The sequence below is a fragment of the Crassostrea angulata genome, chromosome 7, assembly GCF_025612915.1.
Source record: "Crassostrea angulata isolate pt1a10 chromosome 7, ASM2561291v2, whole genome shotgun sequence".
Taxonomy (NCBI): domain Eukaryota; kingdom Metazoa; phylum Mollusca; class Bivalvia; order Ostreida; family Ostreidae; genus Magallana; species Magallana angulata.
Genome location: NC_069117.1, coordinates 32286901 through 32306287, shown reverse-complemented (window position 1 = coordinate 32306287; position 19387 = coordinate 32286901). Strand labels below are relative to the sequence as shown.

Sequence of the window (19387 nt, the reverse complement as noted above, 5' to 3'; positions counted from 1 at the left end):
TAGGAGGATTAAATATTTTGAAATTTAACTCCTACTTTTGCATTCCCAGCAACTCTTCCATGGAGTAGGATTTTTCCTGATCCCGTGAAGTGAACACATCCAGAGATCCCATAGACCAAGATATTGTTATTCCTGCAATCTCGTGACAGTTTGTTTGAACAATGTCAAGATTCTGATGAACATCCACACACACAAGTGACATGGCCTGCTCGATGAAGTCAGCTGACTCTCTCATTCTCCATGTGTACTGCTGAAGGCCTTGTTCAAACAGCTGTAAAATTAATGAAGATGGAAAATATTTATCAACTTCAAGCAACACATATTTAACTGTGAAAAACTGTTTTGGTCATACTTTTTCTTTTACTAAATAATGTATCGGTATTTAGTTAGAATTCCATTTGATGTCAAATGCATGTATCGTGACATTCAGTAATTAAATAAATGAAGATATATCGGTACTGTTTCTACATTTCAAGAAATCTTCTATATTGTCTTAAACAGAGAGAGAGAGAGAGAGAGAGAGAGAGAGAGAGAGAGAGAGAGACTTACAATATCAATCTTGGACAGTTTCCTTTCAAACAGAGGTCTCTCAAACTCGGTGATGGATCTCATGATGTTGTTGTACTTTGACACAATGGTCTCCAGTCGGGTAGCAGTGGTCCTCAGTTCGTGAGCATCAGTGTTTCTCAGCAACTCCTTTGCAGCAGGTGGAAGGTGGATATTGAAGGGTTCTCCACATAGATAGTGGATTTCCTTCAGCAAGAGGAGAAGCTGAGCATCCAAATTGGCATGGACAACTTGAGGACGGATATCCACTTCTTCGTCATATTCCTCAGCAATCTGATGGATAGAAAAAATTCAAATTACAGAACATTTTATTTCCAGGATATATCAAAATGTTTTTTCAAGAAAAGAGTAGATTTTATTCATAAGCATTTCAAGATGAGAGTACATCTTATGAACAGCTTAAATTCTTCATTACCTATCTACTCAAAATAGATTTTCAGGAACACTGATTCTAAAACTGACATTCCTCTACATCTATTTTCAAAAATAAGAACTGTTGTAAAGCAGATTTTAATACTTTAGATTGTAAATATTAAACTTGTAATTATTCAGGGTTCTGAGTCTTTGTCCGTACCAGCAATGGCTGCTTGAGCTTCATGGTGAGTTCTGAGGTGATGTTGGTCTGCCAGTCGAGGGTGATCTTCTTCTCATACTCCTCCAGGACCTTGATACACTCCTGGTAGGCGTCCCTCATCTGCCACCCCTCGTCCCCCTCCAGGGAGTGGGGGCTGACCCTCTTTAGTTTCTCCATCGGTCTCTGTGAAGGACAAAATTGACTTAAATTAAGCTTAATTAACTGATTCTCTTTATAACTAAAGGTGTTAAATTTCTGTAATCTGTTTTTCTAATGTGATATCGCATACAATCGCTAAATACATGTGTTGTAGAATAAAAAATCACTCAATATAAAAAAATTAAGAATTATTAAAAATTTATTTTCTAGAGCAATATCTTGATACATATATACAAAAAACTAACCCGGATCCTCTCTTGCAATGCTCTGACCCAGAACAGTCGACTAGCTATGGGGGGCATATTAGCGTGCAGGGGAGGGCTAATGTTCGCCTCATCAAACATGCTTCTGACAGCCTGCAGCTCAGCAGAAAACGCCTTCACTAACTGAAGGTCTTTGTCCTTTAGGTGAATCTGCAAAGACGAGGATTCATGAAAAAATAAATTCATAAAAAAAGATTTATAAACCATATATAAACATCTCTCAAAATAGCAAAGAAGGTGTATAAATATTTGTTAGCATAATGTGGTTAGTAAAACTTATTTGCAAAATAAAAATGATTAAATCATGCATGAAGGTTATAATACATCAACGGAGTAAAAACTTAATAAAATTTTAACAAGGTTGATTGGGGATCCAATAGAGTATTGAGTGATGCCTCTGGAATGGTTATTAAGAATGTTTGCCCTGCCAATTTGCAAAATTCATTTAATATGCCTGCTACTTTTTGAATTAAAATCTACTGTACTGTCTTGTAATTACCCATACTGTGACTAATTAACAACAATAACATACCCAGATTCTAGTCCTGTTCTTCTGTTGATAGCCAAATGACAAAGCAAGGGGAGAGACGTTAGGGGTATATACTTATAACTCAAGCAACAACAACAACAACTGATCATTGAAACATTCATTTCAGCTATGATTACGTCCTTGAAATTATCTCGTCATTTATCATAAATAATATATAACTCACAAATATTGATGAATACTTTAAAATCAAAGAATGCTTTATTGAGATTATGATAAAAACAACTAAAAAGTCATCTACCAGTAAAATCACACAGTCCAAAACCTACAAAATTTCTACCGGGTACTTAAAAAAACTTCCCTGAAGCTTTCAAAGACAGACCCCTGTTTCAGGGTTAAAAATTTGAATTTTGTCCTAATTTGAAGTATGTCAGATCAATGAGAGGAAAAATTCCCCTCCTTGCAGACTATACACAAAACATATAGAGTAATGTCTGGTCAGTACTCTCACAACACGACAAAACAGAATAGGAATCATAAAACACAATATATGTATATCAAAGCTGAAAATCTTTAAAGGATTTATAAATGCACACAAGGGAACCAAGATTTGATTTATCTGGGAGGTCACGTGACATGCTAACAAGGGCCAGGTAAATATTTCGGCTCCGGCAAATTTCGGTGAAAAGTGTGAATTACGGTGGGATTAGTGAAATTGTATTTATACCAGTCTGTTAATATACACTTGTGGAGCATTCTGCAAAATTTTCAGTGCAAAAAAAACAAAGGATTTATCAAAGCTGAAAATCTTTAAAGGATTTATAAATGCACACAAGGGAACCAAGATTTTATTTATCTAATGCACACATGAGAAATTAATTACTGTGCATGCTTGATTAAAGATAATTAAAACGTAATCATATATGTTTACATCCGCACATACATGCCATGTATCTAAAGTACAATGCTCCAACAATTCAGATCACATGCAATGCTAGCTGGCATTGACACTCTCACTGGAAAAATTTTACATTACAATGTATTGTTTAGAGCAATTTTGGTTACCGATATTTTTTGTTCTCATGGTCATAGTAGGCTAAAATTATATGCATTTAAATTATTACACTCAGTTTACATTTGTTAGGAAGACTTAGGAGGAATAATGCATCATAAAGATATTGTCTTTGAATATGCATTCAATTTCTAAAAAGATATAGAGAAAAATAAAAACACACACCCTAAAACAACAGAATATTGACCATATATACACAAAACAACAAAAAATTTAAATAATACACATCTTCAAATGCATTCTCAGCTAGTGTCTATATACAAACCCCTTTATTCTTTAGAAAGAAGATTGAATAAATAATCAAGTTCATACAGTGAATTTAAATTTTTGACTGTGTTTAGTAAGTGCTTGGCAGTCAATACATCATATAAAAAATAACCATAGTTGATACATTAAATTGCTCAATCCTTTGACTTCATGCCGTGTTCATGCAACACACATACATTTACCAGATGTGATGACAATTTTTAACATTTAAACAAAAATGAATTACCAGTTTGACTCCTGAACTTTCTTAATTCGTGAAAAAGTCAATTTTTAAAAATATTGTCAGATATAACCTTATAACGGCAAAAACTCTAGCTAGTACATGTAAAATTAGGTAAACCATACACAATTACATCTACATGGTCACTTTTACCGGTAAGATAAAAATACTTTTAAAATACATGCATTAAGGAATTCAAATAATTGAATTTTGGCTGAGGAACTGTTGTTGCAATCAAAGACTAATTAAAAGCATGTTAGTAAAAAAACCATATGAAAACTGAATTCAGATACCGTGGTTTTATCAAAATTCATGGACATAAACTTTTCATGGATTTAAAGAAATTCACAGTTTTAAGGACAGTAAATTTGTGGACAATGATCCTTGACGATCTCAATACAATATACTGGTATGTTATTTAAAACTGCAATTAAATGAAAATTTAACTCCATGGATCAACTCAAGAACTAAATCCACGAAAATCAGAAGTCAACGAATATTGATGAAACCACAGCATCAAATGATTTGGTGAAAATGAGACACCACTGACCTGTACGAGCTCACGCCCACTGACCCCCTCAAACACCTCCAGGAGGCGGAGCTGGGACTCCACCGTTGGGCAGTGGTTATAGGACAGACGGAGGATCTCCGCCAACCTCTTCTCTAAGGACTGAAATTTAAAATTGTAGGCTGTTAAAAATCAGAGACCCAATGCTACCATAAAAAAATATCTATGATTTTATTTTTGGTAAAAAGTTCACATTATGCCAATGACTTTCTGCAAACAGAGATGCATATATCTATTCTATGTTAATGGTGTGACTGATTCCAAAAACTTGGAATAATTTTTAAAATGTTTTTTTTTGTTTCAGAACCAAGAATATTTTAATTAGACCAACCTTCACTACAGTTCTAAATCTAAAGAAGGCCCTTTCAAAATTCTGGGTTCCATCTATACTAAGGACGTTGTCCACTACAGCAAAAAACTCCTTCATGGCTTGTGTGTATTTGACGTGGATCTCTTTGACCAAAGCATCCAGGCTCATACTTCCGGCACCACCTATCTCGGCGGCATCTGCTAGCAGACGGAAGTGGCGGGTGGTCTCCACTAGCTCCAGTACATCATTGCACCTGTGATACAAATCAATATTTTGTTGCTTACTTTATACATATTCAGTCATTAAAAAAAAATGTTCAATAGAAATTTTTCTTACGGTCATTGAAGCAAGTTATTGAAAGCAAACATTCCACAAGAATTTCAGGACTATGATTATTGAATTTTGGAATCCTGTGAGACAAGTTAATAGTTTGATGATTTCTTTATACTTATTCAGTAATACAAATTGTATCAAGAAAGTTTTCCTCTCATAGAGCATGTTCTACAGCACGAGCATTTTGGTACTTTGATTATCTGAAAATAAGCATAATTACCTCTCCATGAAGCTGTTTAAAAGGTCAAAGCAGGGAGCATTTCTTGGGGGCCAGGGACTGTCTGTCCACAGTTCATCGTCAGTAAGGGAGTCACTGCTTGAGTGTCCATCCCCGTGTCTCAGACCATACCTGGGGGTGTAGGCATGGGGTCCATACATTTTGGTCAGAAACAGACTGCCTTGTGGCCTTGAGGCTCTGAAAAGGAGAAAACCAAAATTAATTCTTTATAATTCATTTTCTTTCACTCTGGCTTATTTTCAAAGCTGAGTTAAATAGCTACATCGTCTTATATCCAATTCCTATTCATATCTATAATCAAATTCAGATAGATGAAAAAATATTAGATCTCTTTAATATAAACTCCAATGCCATTTTAAATGCATGATCCTGGTAGAAAGGATTCTTACAATCTCTCTGCATTTTCGGCAATGTTTTGGGCATTCTTGTCATCAGCTTTGTCTTTGAAGTCTAGATAGGTTCCTCTGAATGCAGCACAGACCCTCAGAGCCTCCTTCAGTTTGGTATATGACTATAAAAACATAATATAACAGCATATGAAATTGAGACTCTCTATGAGGAAGGGATCAAAACAAACTCTGATTACCGTATAAGCCTATACGGACACACAGTTGAATTTAATTTTAAATTTTTGATATCTTCAGTCTGCTATCTAAAGAGGTTCTCCTGTATTTTTTAAATTAATTAAACACATGTCATGAATTCTGTTTGAATATTACATCTCCCTTGCATACCTCCAGTGGCTCTCTCAGAATGTCTTCCCCGACCATTGCAATGGCTCTGTGGACCACTTCATTGGACAGCAATCTCAGGAGATTGTGGAATTTATCCATCTGATGGTAGTACCTAAACATACAAGAATATATTGCAATTTGCAATGTATTGAAAACAAAAGATTCTGCTCATCAAGAAGCCATGTTTAAAAATTCATTTATAAATTTACTGAATAGTAGTTAAATCTACCTAGTACAAGTGAAAATCTTATACTCTTTCAATACACGTAACTATTTCCTATGACTGATATGATAATGAAGAAAATAGTTACAGCCCCCCCCCCCCCTTTTGGAGGGGGGGGGGGGTACAAAAAAACTTACACAGAATGCTGCCAGACTAGGAAGAGAACCTGCATCAGTGGTTTGAACAACTTCAGCATGTGGCAAGGGTTCAGAGTGCTGTTCAAATCCTCGAACAACCACTGCATGGTGGTGAGGAATCGGAGAGTTCTGTTTGTCTCTGACACCGCCTAAAGAGAGAGACACACACAATGTTCAACAAAAGAGTGTAGACCATTCAATCTAGCTTACAATAAGCTTTTACAATTTACTGTACTAAAAATCAAATTCAAACTATAAACCAACTAAACATACCTTGTTGACATCTTTCCTCACATGGTTAAAAGAACTGGAATACTGGCTTTGAGCTTGGTCCAAATTCTGCAGGATGTCCTTGGCTACAGGGGATTCTAGCTGTCTCAGAATGGAGTGCAGACGTCCTAACTGCCGCTCCCACATCTTGACCTCATCAAGAGGGCCTGGCTCTGGTCCATAATGGTGGAACAGGTCAGCTATTGGGTCATGTTTCAAAACGCCCTGCAAGAAAAAATCCATTTATCTACATTCTTTTAGTCACACAATGGACAGTTTTTGTCTTTTATCACTTACAGAATGATGCACAAAAGGCAATCCACTCTCAAATTAAAGCAGTAATTCTAGAAATTTATAATACGAGTGTTAAGGCTCCTTTTGTGGGGATTATTGTTGTTGATAATGTTTGAGTGGTGGTAAATGATGGAAAAGGAGTGGAAAATAATGGCAGTGGTTATAGAAGCTTGCATACCTTTATTTGTTTGATCCATGCCAGCACTGTAGTCTCCAAGACATGTAAAACAGCTCCTCTTCTGTTTGGGGTGGCAGCTGCTTCTGCTAATACTTCTATGGAGGGTAGACTTAGAATGATGCGCCCCTGTAATGGTTGAAAAATACTTTTAATAGAGAATCCTACGAATGTTGAATTTTAAAATCATTTCAAGATTTGACGGTTTAAGCAAATTGCTTTTAAAGAACATCATAATTTTCATGTTTTAAGACCATTCCAAAATTCAACAATGAAATCTCAGAGAGTTCTTTAATACAAAATGGTTGTTTTAAATTAAATGCACTAACCTCTACATGACCTTGGGACACTTCTACAACAGACATAAGTCTATGGAGGATATCCATCACTTTGTCCCCACCAGTGGCAATTTTCCCCTGATTTGTGCACATCAAGGGGAGATAAACCTCTCTGATAAGCAGCTCTAGGTGCTCAAGGGGTATGTTAGTGCAATCAATGTAAAAGACTTCATTTCCTGCAAAAACAGCATTCTCATTAAATGATTTATCTTAAATGGTGATGTATTATGCCTAATCAGTATCTGTATGCAACATTAATATCCAAACCTTATTTCACGTCATAAAAATGTAATTTAAATTTATAGTTTTTCACATCTTTATAAAAACACTAAAAAGTTGAGTACACGATAAAGTTCAGTTGACTGCATATTATTTATATTTTAATAATTGACTCGAAATATAAGTACAGTCAAACCTCATTATCTCGAACTAGATGGGACTGGTTATAAACTTCGAGATATTCGAGTATTCAAGATATCAAGGGTAAAATACTAAAAGTTTAAGTGTTTGGGACTTAAAAATCATTTCGACATATCCATTGTATTCGAGATATTGGTGTTTGAGATGCCGAAGTTAAACTGTCCTGCTATATTCATCAACAGCTGCCACCTCCCTTCCACCCCATCCCCTAAAAAAAAAAGAACCTACAAAATTCCCTTTCTGACAAAGGCAGACGACTCACTAAATACTTACCAATGTTTTCTTTGGTCAGCTTTGTCCCAGCATTGCACTTCAGAAAGAAGATGGATTTGTATTTGAGATCAAAGGGTGGGATCAGTGACGCTATGATCTGTCTCTCTTTGTTGTAGACAAACAACTTCCTCACATCCTCATTGTTTATAAACTCGTAAAAGGCAAGTCTGCATTAAAGGACAAATGGAGGCAATAAATGATACCTTTTAATATTGATTAATGCATGGAAATATGCATGGTTTCCTAATACTGGCTAACTTACTAACTAGATAACCTATAGAATTCCATTCAAAACAATTATATACCGTAACTGATCAGAAAATTTTCAAGGCATGTCCTGGCAATATTTTATAGTAAATTCATAGGTACGGTAATTATTTATTTGGTGATGTAAAATTTTTTTTATAATTATACCAGTATATGCATATGAAATTAACAGAAGGCAACTTTATTTGGTGAAATACTACATACGAGGAAATTTTAGCCCCTGTTTTATTTTTACCTTATTTACCCCAATTGGCATGCAGTGTATGAATTTAGACCAAATTGAAAGTTATATCTCTTTATAACTACATCTGTGCTAGAGACTGAAACCTTTTGCAACAGTGATTGCATGGACAAAAAATAACATGTGGTGAAAATAACCATGTAACTATACATACAGAACTCTTGCTCCATAAGTTTTACTAAAGTGGTATCATACTTTCCAATTTAAAATAGCTTTACCTGTTTTCATCGTTAAGGAACATATTTTTCAGCTCTTCATTTCTAGGTCTGAGGGAGGAGCTTATCCTCAGCTCCAACCACTTTAATCGTTCGTCCATTTTGTTGTCTTAAATTGCTTTTTAAATCTACAAAATAAATAATGTTGAAGGTAAAGTGTAGGATTGTCTTTGATACATTTACATGTCTTTTAATTTTTAGCCAAGGTATATTTTTAACCTGAAGGGATAAACCCCCTCATGAAAACTGTGTACTTTTCTTTTGCAGGGCAATTTAATTTAATAAGTATTTTATTCAAGTATATAAATACATTGAATTGGATTGAACAGCAGGCACAATGCCTATTTATGTTCTTTCCTGTAGTCAAGGTATAATATGAGTAATTATATAATTATATATAATATATATATATACATATATATTGCCATGGAATTTTGTATAATAGATTAATAATGTAAATAGTATTGGAAGGAGGTACAGTGCAAAAAAATAAACAAAACAAATAGCTCATGATAGGAAAATGAAAATAAAAAAATTGAAAAATAATGGTTAATTGCTAAGGTTGGAAATAAAAAAGTATATGTAATGTAGGGAAAAAATGAGAAAGAAAAGAAAAAACATGTAATAAAAACAAAACAAAAATTAATAACAGAGGAGAAAAAAATGGAAAGTTTGGGGGGATGGGGTGGGAGGGGGAGGGGGAGAACAAATAAGCAATAAAAAATGAAAAGAAAGGAGTGTAAGGAAAGTCAGTGGTACCCATTTTGATACATTTTTTATACAATGTGTACATTTTTACCTATGCATTTACTTAAATCTGTTTGTACTTTTTATGTAAAAATGAATTTTATCAAATAATAGTAAGTTATTTTGAAATGTTAGTTTATCACTTCCAAAAAGTAGATTCTTAATTGTGATTGGTATGGAATTGTCGTTCATATAATCAAAGAGAGATTTTCTCTGGGAGGCATATGATGGACAGTGTAAGAAATAATGTTTAGAGTCTTCCACTTCAAGAAAGCACTTCTGACATAGTGGAGAAGCAATAAGGTGGTGTGAATAAAGGTCAGCATTTAAGTTACTACTGTTATTTCTCAACTGACAATGCCAAATATTTTCTAATCTTTTGCCATGGTTAAATAATTTATGCATATACAGTTGTTTACTATTAATATTTTTGAGGCTGTTCTTAAATGCTGAAACTGTAGTTATATTTTTTGTATTTTGAGGTAGATTGTTCCACAATATAATTGTAGATGGTATAAAACTATTGAAGTAAGATGTTGTTCTTGCAACAGGTGTGCGATAGATGAAATTGTTTCGAAGATTGTAGGTATTATGTGGGGGGAAACATTCACCAACAATATTAGATAAGTATTCAGGGGTATAATTGTTTAATATTTTGAACAATAATATTAATTTATGGTTACTTCTACGTTTCTTAAGTGTTTACCAGCCTAATTCCTGATATAGGATGCAGGGCAATTTGACTTATATATTAAAGTACTGTTGTTAAATATGACATTACTGATATTGCTTGAATGAAATAAAATAATAAACAATGTACTAACTTAAACTTTGCCAAAGTATATGAATACACTCTGCATAAGAACAATACTGCATTTACCATAAAAGAGGCATTTCAAAACAGAAATCTTGGATTTTTTTCGACATTCTAATGAATAAATAAAAAAACACTAAAAATGAAAAAGATTTGGATCATTCAAGAATTAGCAATTCAAATGTCATAATCATTAACTGGTAATGTTGCTTTGATTTACAAACTTCTTGTGCAATTTTATAGCTATGAATAAGTGTATAATAATATGAGTGCATGCCACCTGATTACATTTCCCAAACCAGCCATGTATATAACATTTGATGTATTTATCACCAATTACCAATTTTTAGTTAAACTGACTACATCAGCAACGCCATTGCTATCTACATGCAATTTTATTTCTTATTTTTTTATTGGTCGCTCGCACTTGTCTCAGAAACACTTTGCTGTGCGTTGGACTGTGCAACGAATATCCTAAGATTGAAATTCAAGCGACTCACATCTAAATTAAACAGTAAGGAATTGAAATATTTCCGTAAACTTACCCCAACAATCAATTTTTTTCCTAAAAATACATAATGTTAATGGTTTCTAAGTCCATGAGCGTTCATGTTGTCCGCCATATTGTTTGGGTTGCCAACTCATTTGCATAACGACAAACTGTTAAAAGTTTAGAATCTTATTTTGCAATCAGGCTTCTAAAATTGATAAATTTCGGCAAAAAAGGCATACAGATTTTAAGATTCTTTAGTTTGAGTTCAACAATTTTGTTGAACTCGGCAATCTCCGGTAATATGGCATGTGTAAAAAGAGGTCATTCGCAAGGTGCTCCCGAATATTAATGCATATTATACAAAAAATTGTGACGATGTTGGACGTAATTTTGCAAACATCAGAAGAACAGATTTTATCATTAAAAAGACCCAGACACAATAAGAGTATGCGATGGGGTTTATCTGTTTATTTTACACAGTTATGCCTAGCAAGTTTTATAATGAAATTCTCGTTTTACCAATCGCTTTTTACTTTCACTTTATGCTTCCGTTTTCTCGTTTTCTGAATGAAGAGGTAGGCAAACATGTCAAATAAATGGGCCATCTTCTGTCATGTTACCTGTAGAATTAAAGCTTTTCTGTTTATTTAAACAATAGATATACCTTTTATGGCCACTACTTGATGGAAATTAGTTTTGATAAAATGTTATACAGGATAGGATAGATTGTACATACATATTTACTTATTATCAGACTGTACATGAAAATAATCAATACCTTACCTGTAGTTTAGAAAATATTATTTACATATTTTAGATATTAAAGTCTGCCACAGGTTACTGTTTCCGTCACTTTTTGACGAATTTTAAAGAGAATAAACATACCTGTCAAAGAAGTGCAATCTGACAAATATAAATGATACATATCATGAAAGATAAGATATATATTTATTAATTGACATTTCATCTATTTTACTTGGAAAAATTAACATGGAGAAATTAACATAAATTTTAACAAAATTTCTTTTAGAGATTTAAAATGGGAGATTTTGACTTATTTTTTTCATTCGGAATTAATACTTGGAACACATCGCACTATTTCTCAACATTATCATCAGCTTGGGTACTTTTCACATCACTTGCAATGCTGAATCCCCATTGCCTTTGTATTTTTAAGTGTGTATTAAAACCTGAATGCTAGAGAGGTGAAACTGAAATCTGAACATTCTAGTGGATGAATGAAGTTTGGGCACAAAAGTATTTATGATTGATATCAAAATATGATAATGAAGCAAAACGTAATGGAAGCAGATACCTGGAATGAAGTATAATACATTAGTAATATGTTTTATGATGTGACTGTGTTGAGGGCAAAGTATCTTCCTCATGGCAAAATTCATCTGTAGGCTAGGATATTTTGATTTACATGCACATAAACCAGATCTCAGGACTTTCCTGAGATAATCTAGTTTTAAAACATAACCCAAACTTTGGTTGCTTGTAGGGGTTAAAATGAGTATATATTCCAGTATGCATCTATAACCCGGTTTAATTTGGTAGCTAATTATTCTTCTCACAAAAACATTATTTTTTTATATGTTAATATGAATAAAGATGTATTTTAACAATCCTCATTGAGACCATTAGAGAATTGTGCATATACATTATTTAAGATTGATTTATTACTTCCATCTCTTTATCGCTTCAGTTTGTATAGAAATGCCAGACCCTTGTAATATAACTTACCGTAATCACCAGAACTTAACCTGAATAACCAAAAAAGAGGCATCAAATTACTTTTATTGAAAAGTAATGCAACATTGAGATGGTAACAGGCCCGCATTGCAGCAGGAAAAGAAGTCTTATTTATGATACGTGCAAGTGGATCCTTGCCTTTACGTTGTTGGTCAATACATTCCATGTGAATGCTGGGTCATTTCCTACACTTCCTCTAAAAGTTGGATACATCCATAATGTCGGACATGATAGATATAGAAGAAGTGATCAATTTCAAAGTCAGAGAAACAACCTGAAAGGAAAACCGGGTCAAGGCTACTATGTGGAGATGGAGATAGGAACACCTCCACAAAAAGTGAGCATGCAGGATTATCTTGATTACTGTCATTCAAGTTTCAAATCTGTGAATAATTATAGATTTGACTTTGTCTTTTGATATTTGTTAATAAAACAGCTAGCCATATTACTTAAATCAATGGCACAGCTGTGTTTGATTTACACAAGAATTGTGATACATGTACAAGTAATATGATATAAAAAGTGTGGTGTGGTTAGATCAAAATTACATTAGATATATATGGTAAAAGTTTCAGTAATGTAATCCTGATATGTTTTGTTGATCATTCGTGCAATTCTCCATACATGTACACTGTACTTAATATATTATTTCTTTTTAACAGATCAATGTACTCATTGACACAGGAAGTAGTAATTTTGCAATTGCTGCCACCCCTGACCCAGATATTGATAAATTTTTCCAGAGGGAAAAGTAAGTGTCACAATCTATCAACTGGAGAATTGATAATTTAATTGTTAGATCTTTGTTGTTTTTTCCCTACAGATTGGAATACCTTATCATACCATAAAAAGTGGGGCTTTTTTTCTTTGAGAGTTGTCTTTCCCATGTAGTTTATCTTACACCATTTATACTCAAGTTTGAAAGAAAACATCTATTTTGTTTTCTTTTAATATGATAACTTGTAATGCTAGAGATACTAGATTGTGTTTAAATGCCAGAGCATTGTTTAAAAATCTTGATATTAAAACGAGGAAAACTACTTGATCTGTACCCTATGAAATAAAAACTTTTTCTCAGACTTTAATACACCCCTTATTATGTTCTACAACCAGATGAAATGAAGCGGTTAACCAATTTTTATTCATTTTCAGCTCTTCAACCTATTCACTTATAGGAACCTCAGTGTATGTACCATACACACAGGGAAACTGGAAGGGAACTTTGGGGTCAGATCTAGTGACCTTGACCTCACTCCCTAATGTCACGGTGACAGCCAATATTGCCTTCATTACAGAGTCAAAGCAGTTTTTCATCAATGGGTCAAACTGGCAAGGCATTCTTGGATTAGCTTATAGTAGCATAGCCAGGGTAATTTGAATTATCAAACATTCAAAAGCTTCTAAATTAGTAAATAATTCAAGACCATAATCAGCTTTTACAATAAAAGTTTTATTGCCTGGTTACATGTATACGATGATCGCTTTTATTTGAAGGTTTAAGCATATGGAAATCCCATAATATTACTAATTACCGGTATACGATTTGTTAACATTCCTCTCAAATCTGAACATTATAGGGTATTTAAGATAGGATACTTTTTAGAATGTCAATTAAACTAGTCTTGAGAGTTTATCTATTTGTGGATAAAGTTTTATTTATAATTTGAAGCTTATGACAAAACTCACTTTTGTAAAAGTAGAGATGTATGAATTTAAACTTTAATTTCCAGTTGTCAGTTATAACTCAGACTTAATTAGATTTATCAGATATGATATGCCAGATTTTGATGATATATTAATGATATTATATCATTAGTAAATCATTGAATTCCTGACATACCTCTTAAATGTGTAAGCATTGTATATCATATACTGGTACAATGCTTACACATTAGATATGTGACTATTAATGTTTCCAGCCAGACCAATCTGTGACCCCTTTCCTGGACTCCCTGATCGACAACACAGGCATAAGTGACGTTTTTTCTATACAGCTCTGTGGGGACAAGTTTGAGCAACAGACAGACAAGGATGTGGAATTAGGAGGCACTATTGTAAGTGTAATTGATCTGATAATTTTGATTTACTTAGGACTAGCTGTCATGTAATTTTAAAAGTACCTATAAAGCTACCATATTCATGCATCATCAAACATTTCCATTAAAGTGTCAATCACTTGCTGTAAAAGCGGTTATTTACACGTGGGGGGAATTGACACTAGTTACATGGTAAGCTTAAAACTGCATGAAATACCCCTGCGCGTATGGTAAAAATATCAAAACTTTAATGTGGTAAATCATGCATCTGTATTTTATACCCATGCGTATTGTTAACTGTAGAAAGCATGCGTAACAACCAGCATGAATAACCACTTTTACAGTATAATGCTTGGTGAAAGTGATGTTTATTTGAATAAATAAATATAGAAGTATTTACATGTATTTCCATGTTTACTGTAGACATTTGGAGGGGTGGATCCAAAGCTACACAGTGGACCTGTGTTCTTCACCAACATACACAAACAGTGGTACTATGAGGTCGTCATTGTGGATGTACAGGTCAATGGAGAGAGCATCAACCTGGACTGTAAAGAGGTACACTGAGTTCATTGCCATCATGATGGAAGTAATCGTTGCCAGTATTCCTTAAACAAAAATTTTGTTTTGTACTTTTTCCAGGTTCTCCATAATTTTCTCTCTCTCTTATTCTCTCTCGCTTCTTTAGTCGAGAAAGAGAAATGGTTGACATTCTTATTTCTGCATCTGAAAATGTCATTGTTTTTTGTTTTCAGTATAATTTCCCAAAGACCATTGTTGACAGTGGAACAACAGACCTGAGATTACCAAACAAGGTGTACACATCTGTCATTGACCACATCAAAAACTATGTACAGGTAATTACAAATATTTCAAACAATCAACATCCTTTATAACATGAACATTCTTTATTGAAATTACAAGATAAACACATGTATTAGGTTGACTACACTAAAGATGTTCAAGAAGGTATCCATAATTTTGCTCTGATAGCTGAACATATTGAAGCATTCTGAATTTTATTTTATCCCTGCTATGTTAGGGAGGATAGATTGCAACCATTTTGTCTCTTTTCTGTTCATAAATCTTTCCTATCAGGTTACTGATAATTGCTTAAAAATAAGAAAGAGCAGAGGGTTATCTTTGGCCCCAAAAATGTGTCATAAACCAGACCTGAGGTCATCCTGAGGTCATTTGACCAATGTAAATGTTAAATTACAAAAAAAAATGGCGTTTTCATGCTTAGTCCATTCTTTTTGAGAGAAGAAACATCAGAGGCTCATACTAATGATACAGGTTTCTTATGAACCAAAGTTTTGTCATGACCCGACCCTGACCCAAGGTCATATGATCATCACCATGGTTGTTTTGTGCCTGGTTCATAATGTTTAAAATTTGTGTTTTCAGAATTCCCCCAAGGCTCCTGCCTTGACTCATGGATTCTGGACTGGAGACATTGATCTTTGCTATAAAGACGGGGCAATTCCCTACGACATTTTCCCATTTGTTGCCTTAGGGTTTGCAGAGAATGACCAACAGTCCTTCAAGATCATTGTTGCTCCACAGGTAGGTATTTTTTCGTTTGACAATTTGTGATTCGTATGGTTGGAGTGTATTTTAACATCTTTTTTGTTTTTTCCTTCGTTCCTCACAGAACATTGCATTTGCTGATAATGAAATGGTTTCTGGTCAATAGTTTTGTAGTGCAGATTTAATAAAATTTTACTTGAAAATAAATTTATCTCAACCAGGTACCCACCACACAGTTGTCAAATTGTATAGATGTGCCTTGTTTATTTTCTTCAGCAAAAGTAATTTAATATATGATTTATTTTGATTTAAAAATAGAATCCGCATTTTTATTTGCTCTTTAACAAGAGTTGACAAGAAGGAAATTCTAGTATGGTATCAAAGAAAATAAAAACAATTATGAGTAAAATGCATAAAATTTTGTTTTTGTCTATTTTCAGCAATACATTAAATCTGTAGGGAAAGATGATGAAAATCCAGATGAAATATGCTTCAAGCTTGGTATTGCAAGTTCTTCTTCTGGTAAGTTACAAGTCAAAGATATGGGTAATTTTCATTAATTTCACATGTTCATAGAGACAGACCCTCCCCCCTACCACCTAACCCTCCTCCCCATCTTACCCCATTATAAGTTTTAGTGGATTGTGCTGTTTATTCATGTAATATGTATTCTTTTATATTGATAGTTGATGCTGTTTCAATGTATTTTTTGTGTCTTACTATTTACATGTAAATCATTTAATGTTGCTTTTAGGTACAGTCATTGGAGCAGTTGTGATGGAGGGTTTCTATGTGGTCTTTGATAGACAGAGCAATAGAATAGGGTTCGCTGACACAACCTGCCCAGCGGTGGCCCAGCAGTTCAACCGGTCGCACATGTCTGGTCCTTACCAGTTTTCAGGTTTGTCTGCATTTAATTTAAGTTGTTTTTGAAAGATTTTTCTACACTAAAAAATCATAATAAAATAATTTTTGTTTTTGGTTGGTTAAAATTCACATGTTTATATGAATTTTCTTTCATGTGTAGAGTTTTAAAAAAAGTATTTCGAGTAAAGAGTATGTTTTTAAAAATGTATATTTGTTAAGCGCTTAAACATACGTTAATCCCAATGATCATCAGACTGTGATCATAAGGTGTGTTTACCGTTAACAAACACATTTTGTTCATATATTCCAGGTTCCATAGGGAACTGTGCCTATGCTAAACCAGAGAAATCCAATAAGACCCTGACGATAGTAGCGTACGTTTTGGCGGGAATCTGCGGAGCCTGCATTCTGCCCTTGCTTTTCCTCTTCGTTCAGTACCAGTGGCGGACATCGAAGTGTTATGAAAAATTCAAACGACAAAATTCGGATGGAGACTCAAACGATCTGATCGATGAACCATCATTTATGCATGAATCGTAATTACGCAGAGCAGATTAATTTTTTTCTATTTTTAGGCTTGTGAAACTGACAAGGTACTTTGATTAATAATACATATAATTATGTTTAACTAAGAAAACTTTAGGAATGGTGTTTTTAGAGGTGTTTTCTGTTGAGGTGTTAGAATTTTCATCCGGTAGTGAATTTTGTAATATGCTATACATCATGTTGTGGGCCTCAATCATAGATAGTATTATTTTCCATATAAACATGTATTTTACATATTTTTGAGTAAAAGTAGATGTACATGTATACAATGCCTATCACACAGGATCTAATGTATACAGTATACATGTTTATTTTTTATATTGCCTTAGCTAATGATAATTTGGCATTACCGCTATATAACACAAATTCATATGATATTGTGCTCTTCCACTGGTGCATCTCTTGTATTCCAAGACAAACATGCTATGGTAGTTAGGTGGTTGTTGGTTGAATTTGAACAACAATCTCAAAATATTTATGAAAGTAAATAGTGCATAACTTTAATGGGCATTTTATAGCTTAAAATTAGCACTGTAATCTTTGATTTTGGCATTGTTTGATCTTGTATAAATCAGCCATAAACTGGCTATTTTAAGCCTGGTTTGTAAATTACCTGCAAGATTGAAATATACCAGAAAATAAATTCTATGTATTTCTCAAACTTTTCACAAACAACTATACTTTAAGTTCTTTTAGTACTTTGATTTATTCCTGCACATGTAGTACTGTAGAACCGGTACTTTAACACTCGGATCTTCTTAGTATAAGGAAGTAAAATATATACCCTATACAATGTACATTTTGTATATTTAAAGAGCAAAATTTCCCTCAATTCTTTAACCTTAACCTGTAATCCTGAAATCCCGGAATATGTGTAGCATCTACCTTTTGTCTAGAATATACATACATTAGTATAAAGGTATAGTATATGTATTTAATGTTATTAAGTCTGTATGGGTTCTTGTACAGTTTAATTTTTTACAACTGCATGGGTATACATGTATGTTATTAATAATGTATTAAAAAGTGCATTTTATAAAGTTGCAGTTGAAAATAGGACAAGTTGTTAATGTTTAATGATTTTGTGTTTAGTTGGTTATTTTATTATTGAAATCTGAACATGTAAAACATAATTTTAAGAATTACATTACATAATATTAAGAAGGATATATAATCAAAATGAAAGTACCTTCAAAATGTAATAACTTTTCATGAAATTTACATTATTTGGCCATAAAATGAAGATGTCTCATTTTTGCTTAAAGATCATGGCTACATATTGTTAGAATGTATAGTGAAATGTTTATTCATGTTCAATTAAGGTTGTACATGTTGTTGGCTAAATACCGTCATATTATATAATTAATAATATGTCCTTTATATATATTTCAAATTCAATGCATTTTTTGTGCTGTGTAGCACAGATAGCATTAGTGCTAGTTGTAGCTATTATGCTACAGTGAGGGAGAAAATCATGTTATACTCATTAATTAGCTCCATGCAATTAAGAATAATTATTGTAGTTTGATTGGGTGCACATCAGCAACTTAGTAAAGAAAAAACACTCAAAAGTGTCCTAATATTAGTACACTTACATTACGTACTAAATATTTGCTATACCCTGTTAGTATATTATATACTCAAAAGCTGGTGTTTCACTTCTCAGTGTCTTCTTTGTTTTGTTTATGAATATTTTTGTCATTTATGCATTCTCTTTATAGCTTGATAAGGTATATACATGAACATTCGTATGTGTATATACCCACCTTCTTTGTTTTTAGTTTAAAAAGATATATTTATTTCACTTTTTGACATTACACTGCTGTCATTTTTTCATTTCTATAAGGTTTCATGTCTGTTCTAGCTTTCATAAGTATATTGCAATCAAATCATATTTTCTAATTCCTAATTCTATACAGCTTTGAAATTCTTCCTTTGCGTCTATTTTGTTGTA

General features: G+C 33.3%; 2 protein-coding genes across 2 annotated transcripts in view; one reads left to right on the top strand and one right to left on the bottom strand.

The window, feature by feature from the left end:
• The window catches only part of LOC128156893 (uncharacterized), a 62982-nt gene extending 52073 nt beyond the window's left edge, over positions 1-10909 (bottom strand). Inside the window, exons 1-16 of the mRNA XM_052819220.1 lie at positions 10752-10909; positions 8649-8773; positions 7923-8089; positions 7221-7405; positions 6895-7020; positions 6426-6647; positions 6153-6301; positions 5793-5904; positions 5448-5569; positions 5041-5235; positions 4509-4740; positions 4160-4279; positions 1546-1713; positions 1142-1324; positions 550-840; positions 36-271 (exon numbers count right to left, since the gene is read on the bottom strand). Of these exons, the coding sequence (XP_052675180.1) occupies positions 36-271; positions 550-840; positions 1142-1324; positions 1546-1713; positions 4160-4279; positions 4509-4740; positions 5041-5235; positions 5448-5569; positions 5793-5904; positions 6153-6301; positions 6426-6647; positions 6895-7020; positions 7221-7405; positions 7923-8089; positions 8649-8746 (2606 nt within the window). The 5' untranslated portion in view covers positions 8747-8773; positions 10752-10909. The remainder of the gene's footprint in view (positions 1-35; positions 272-549; positions 841-1141; positions 1325-1545; positions 1714-4159; positions 4280-4508; positions 4741-5040; positions 5236-5447; positions 5570-5792; positions 5905-6152; positions 6302-6425; positions 6648-6894; positions 7021-7220; positions 7406-7922; positions 8090-8648; positions 8774-10751) is intronic.
• Positions 10910-11173: 264 nt separating this feature from the next.
• Positions 11174-18983, top strand: LOC128156889 (beta-secretase 1-like). The gene is made up of 11 exons (XM_052819217.1): positions 11174-11274; positions 12408-12791; positions 13117-13205; positions 13607-13823; positions 14374-14508; positions 14914-15048; positions 15246-15347; positions 15898-16056; positions 16461-16542; positions 16775-16921; positions 17198-18983. The coding sequence occupies exons 2-11, from the start codon at positions 12525-12527 to the stop codon at positions 17425-17427; spliced, it is 1563 nt and encodes a 520-aa protein (XP_052675177.1). The 5' UTR covers positions 11174-11274; positions 12408-12524; the 3' UTR covers positions 17428-18983.
• Positions 18984-19387: the final 404 nt, after the last annotated feature.

What these genes read in the sequence shown, in the direction of transcription:
- LOC128156889 (XM_052819217.1), top strand. Translation starts at nt 12,525, where the DNA reads ATGGTAACAGGCCCGCATTGCAGCAGGAAAAGAAGTCTTATTTATGAT. An exon ending in AAATTTTTCCAGAGGGAAAA is followed by an intron (nt 13,206 to 13,606) that starts GTAAGTGTCACA and finishes ATTCATTTTCAG; the next exon opens with CTCTTCAACCTATTCACTTA. An exon ending in TATTGCAAGTTCTTCTTCTG is followed by an intron (nt 16,543 to 16,774) that starts GTAAGTTACAAG and finishes TGTTGCTTTTAG; the next exon opens with GTACAGTCATTGGAGCAGTT.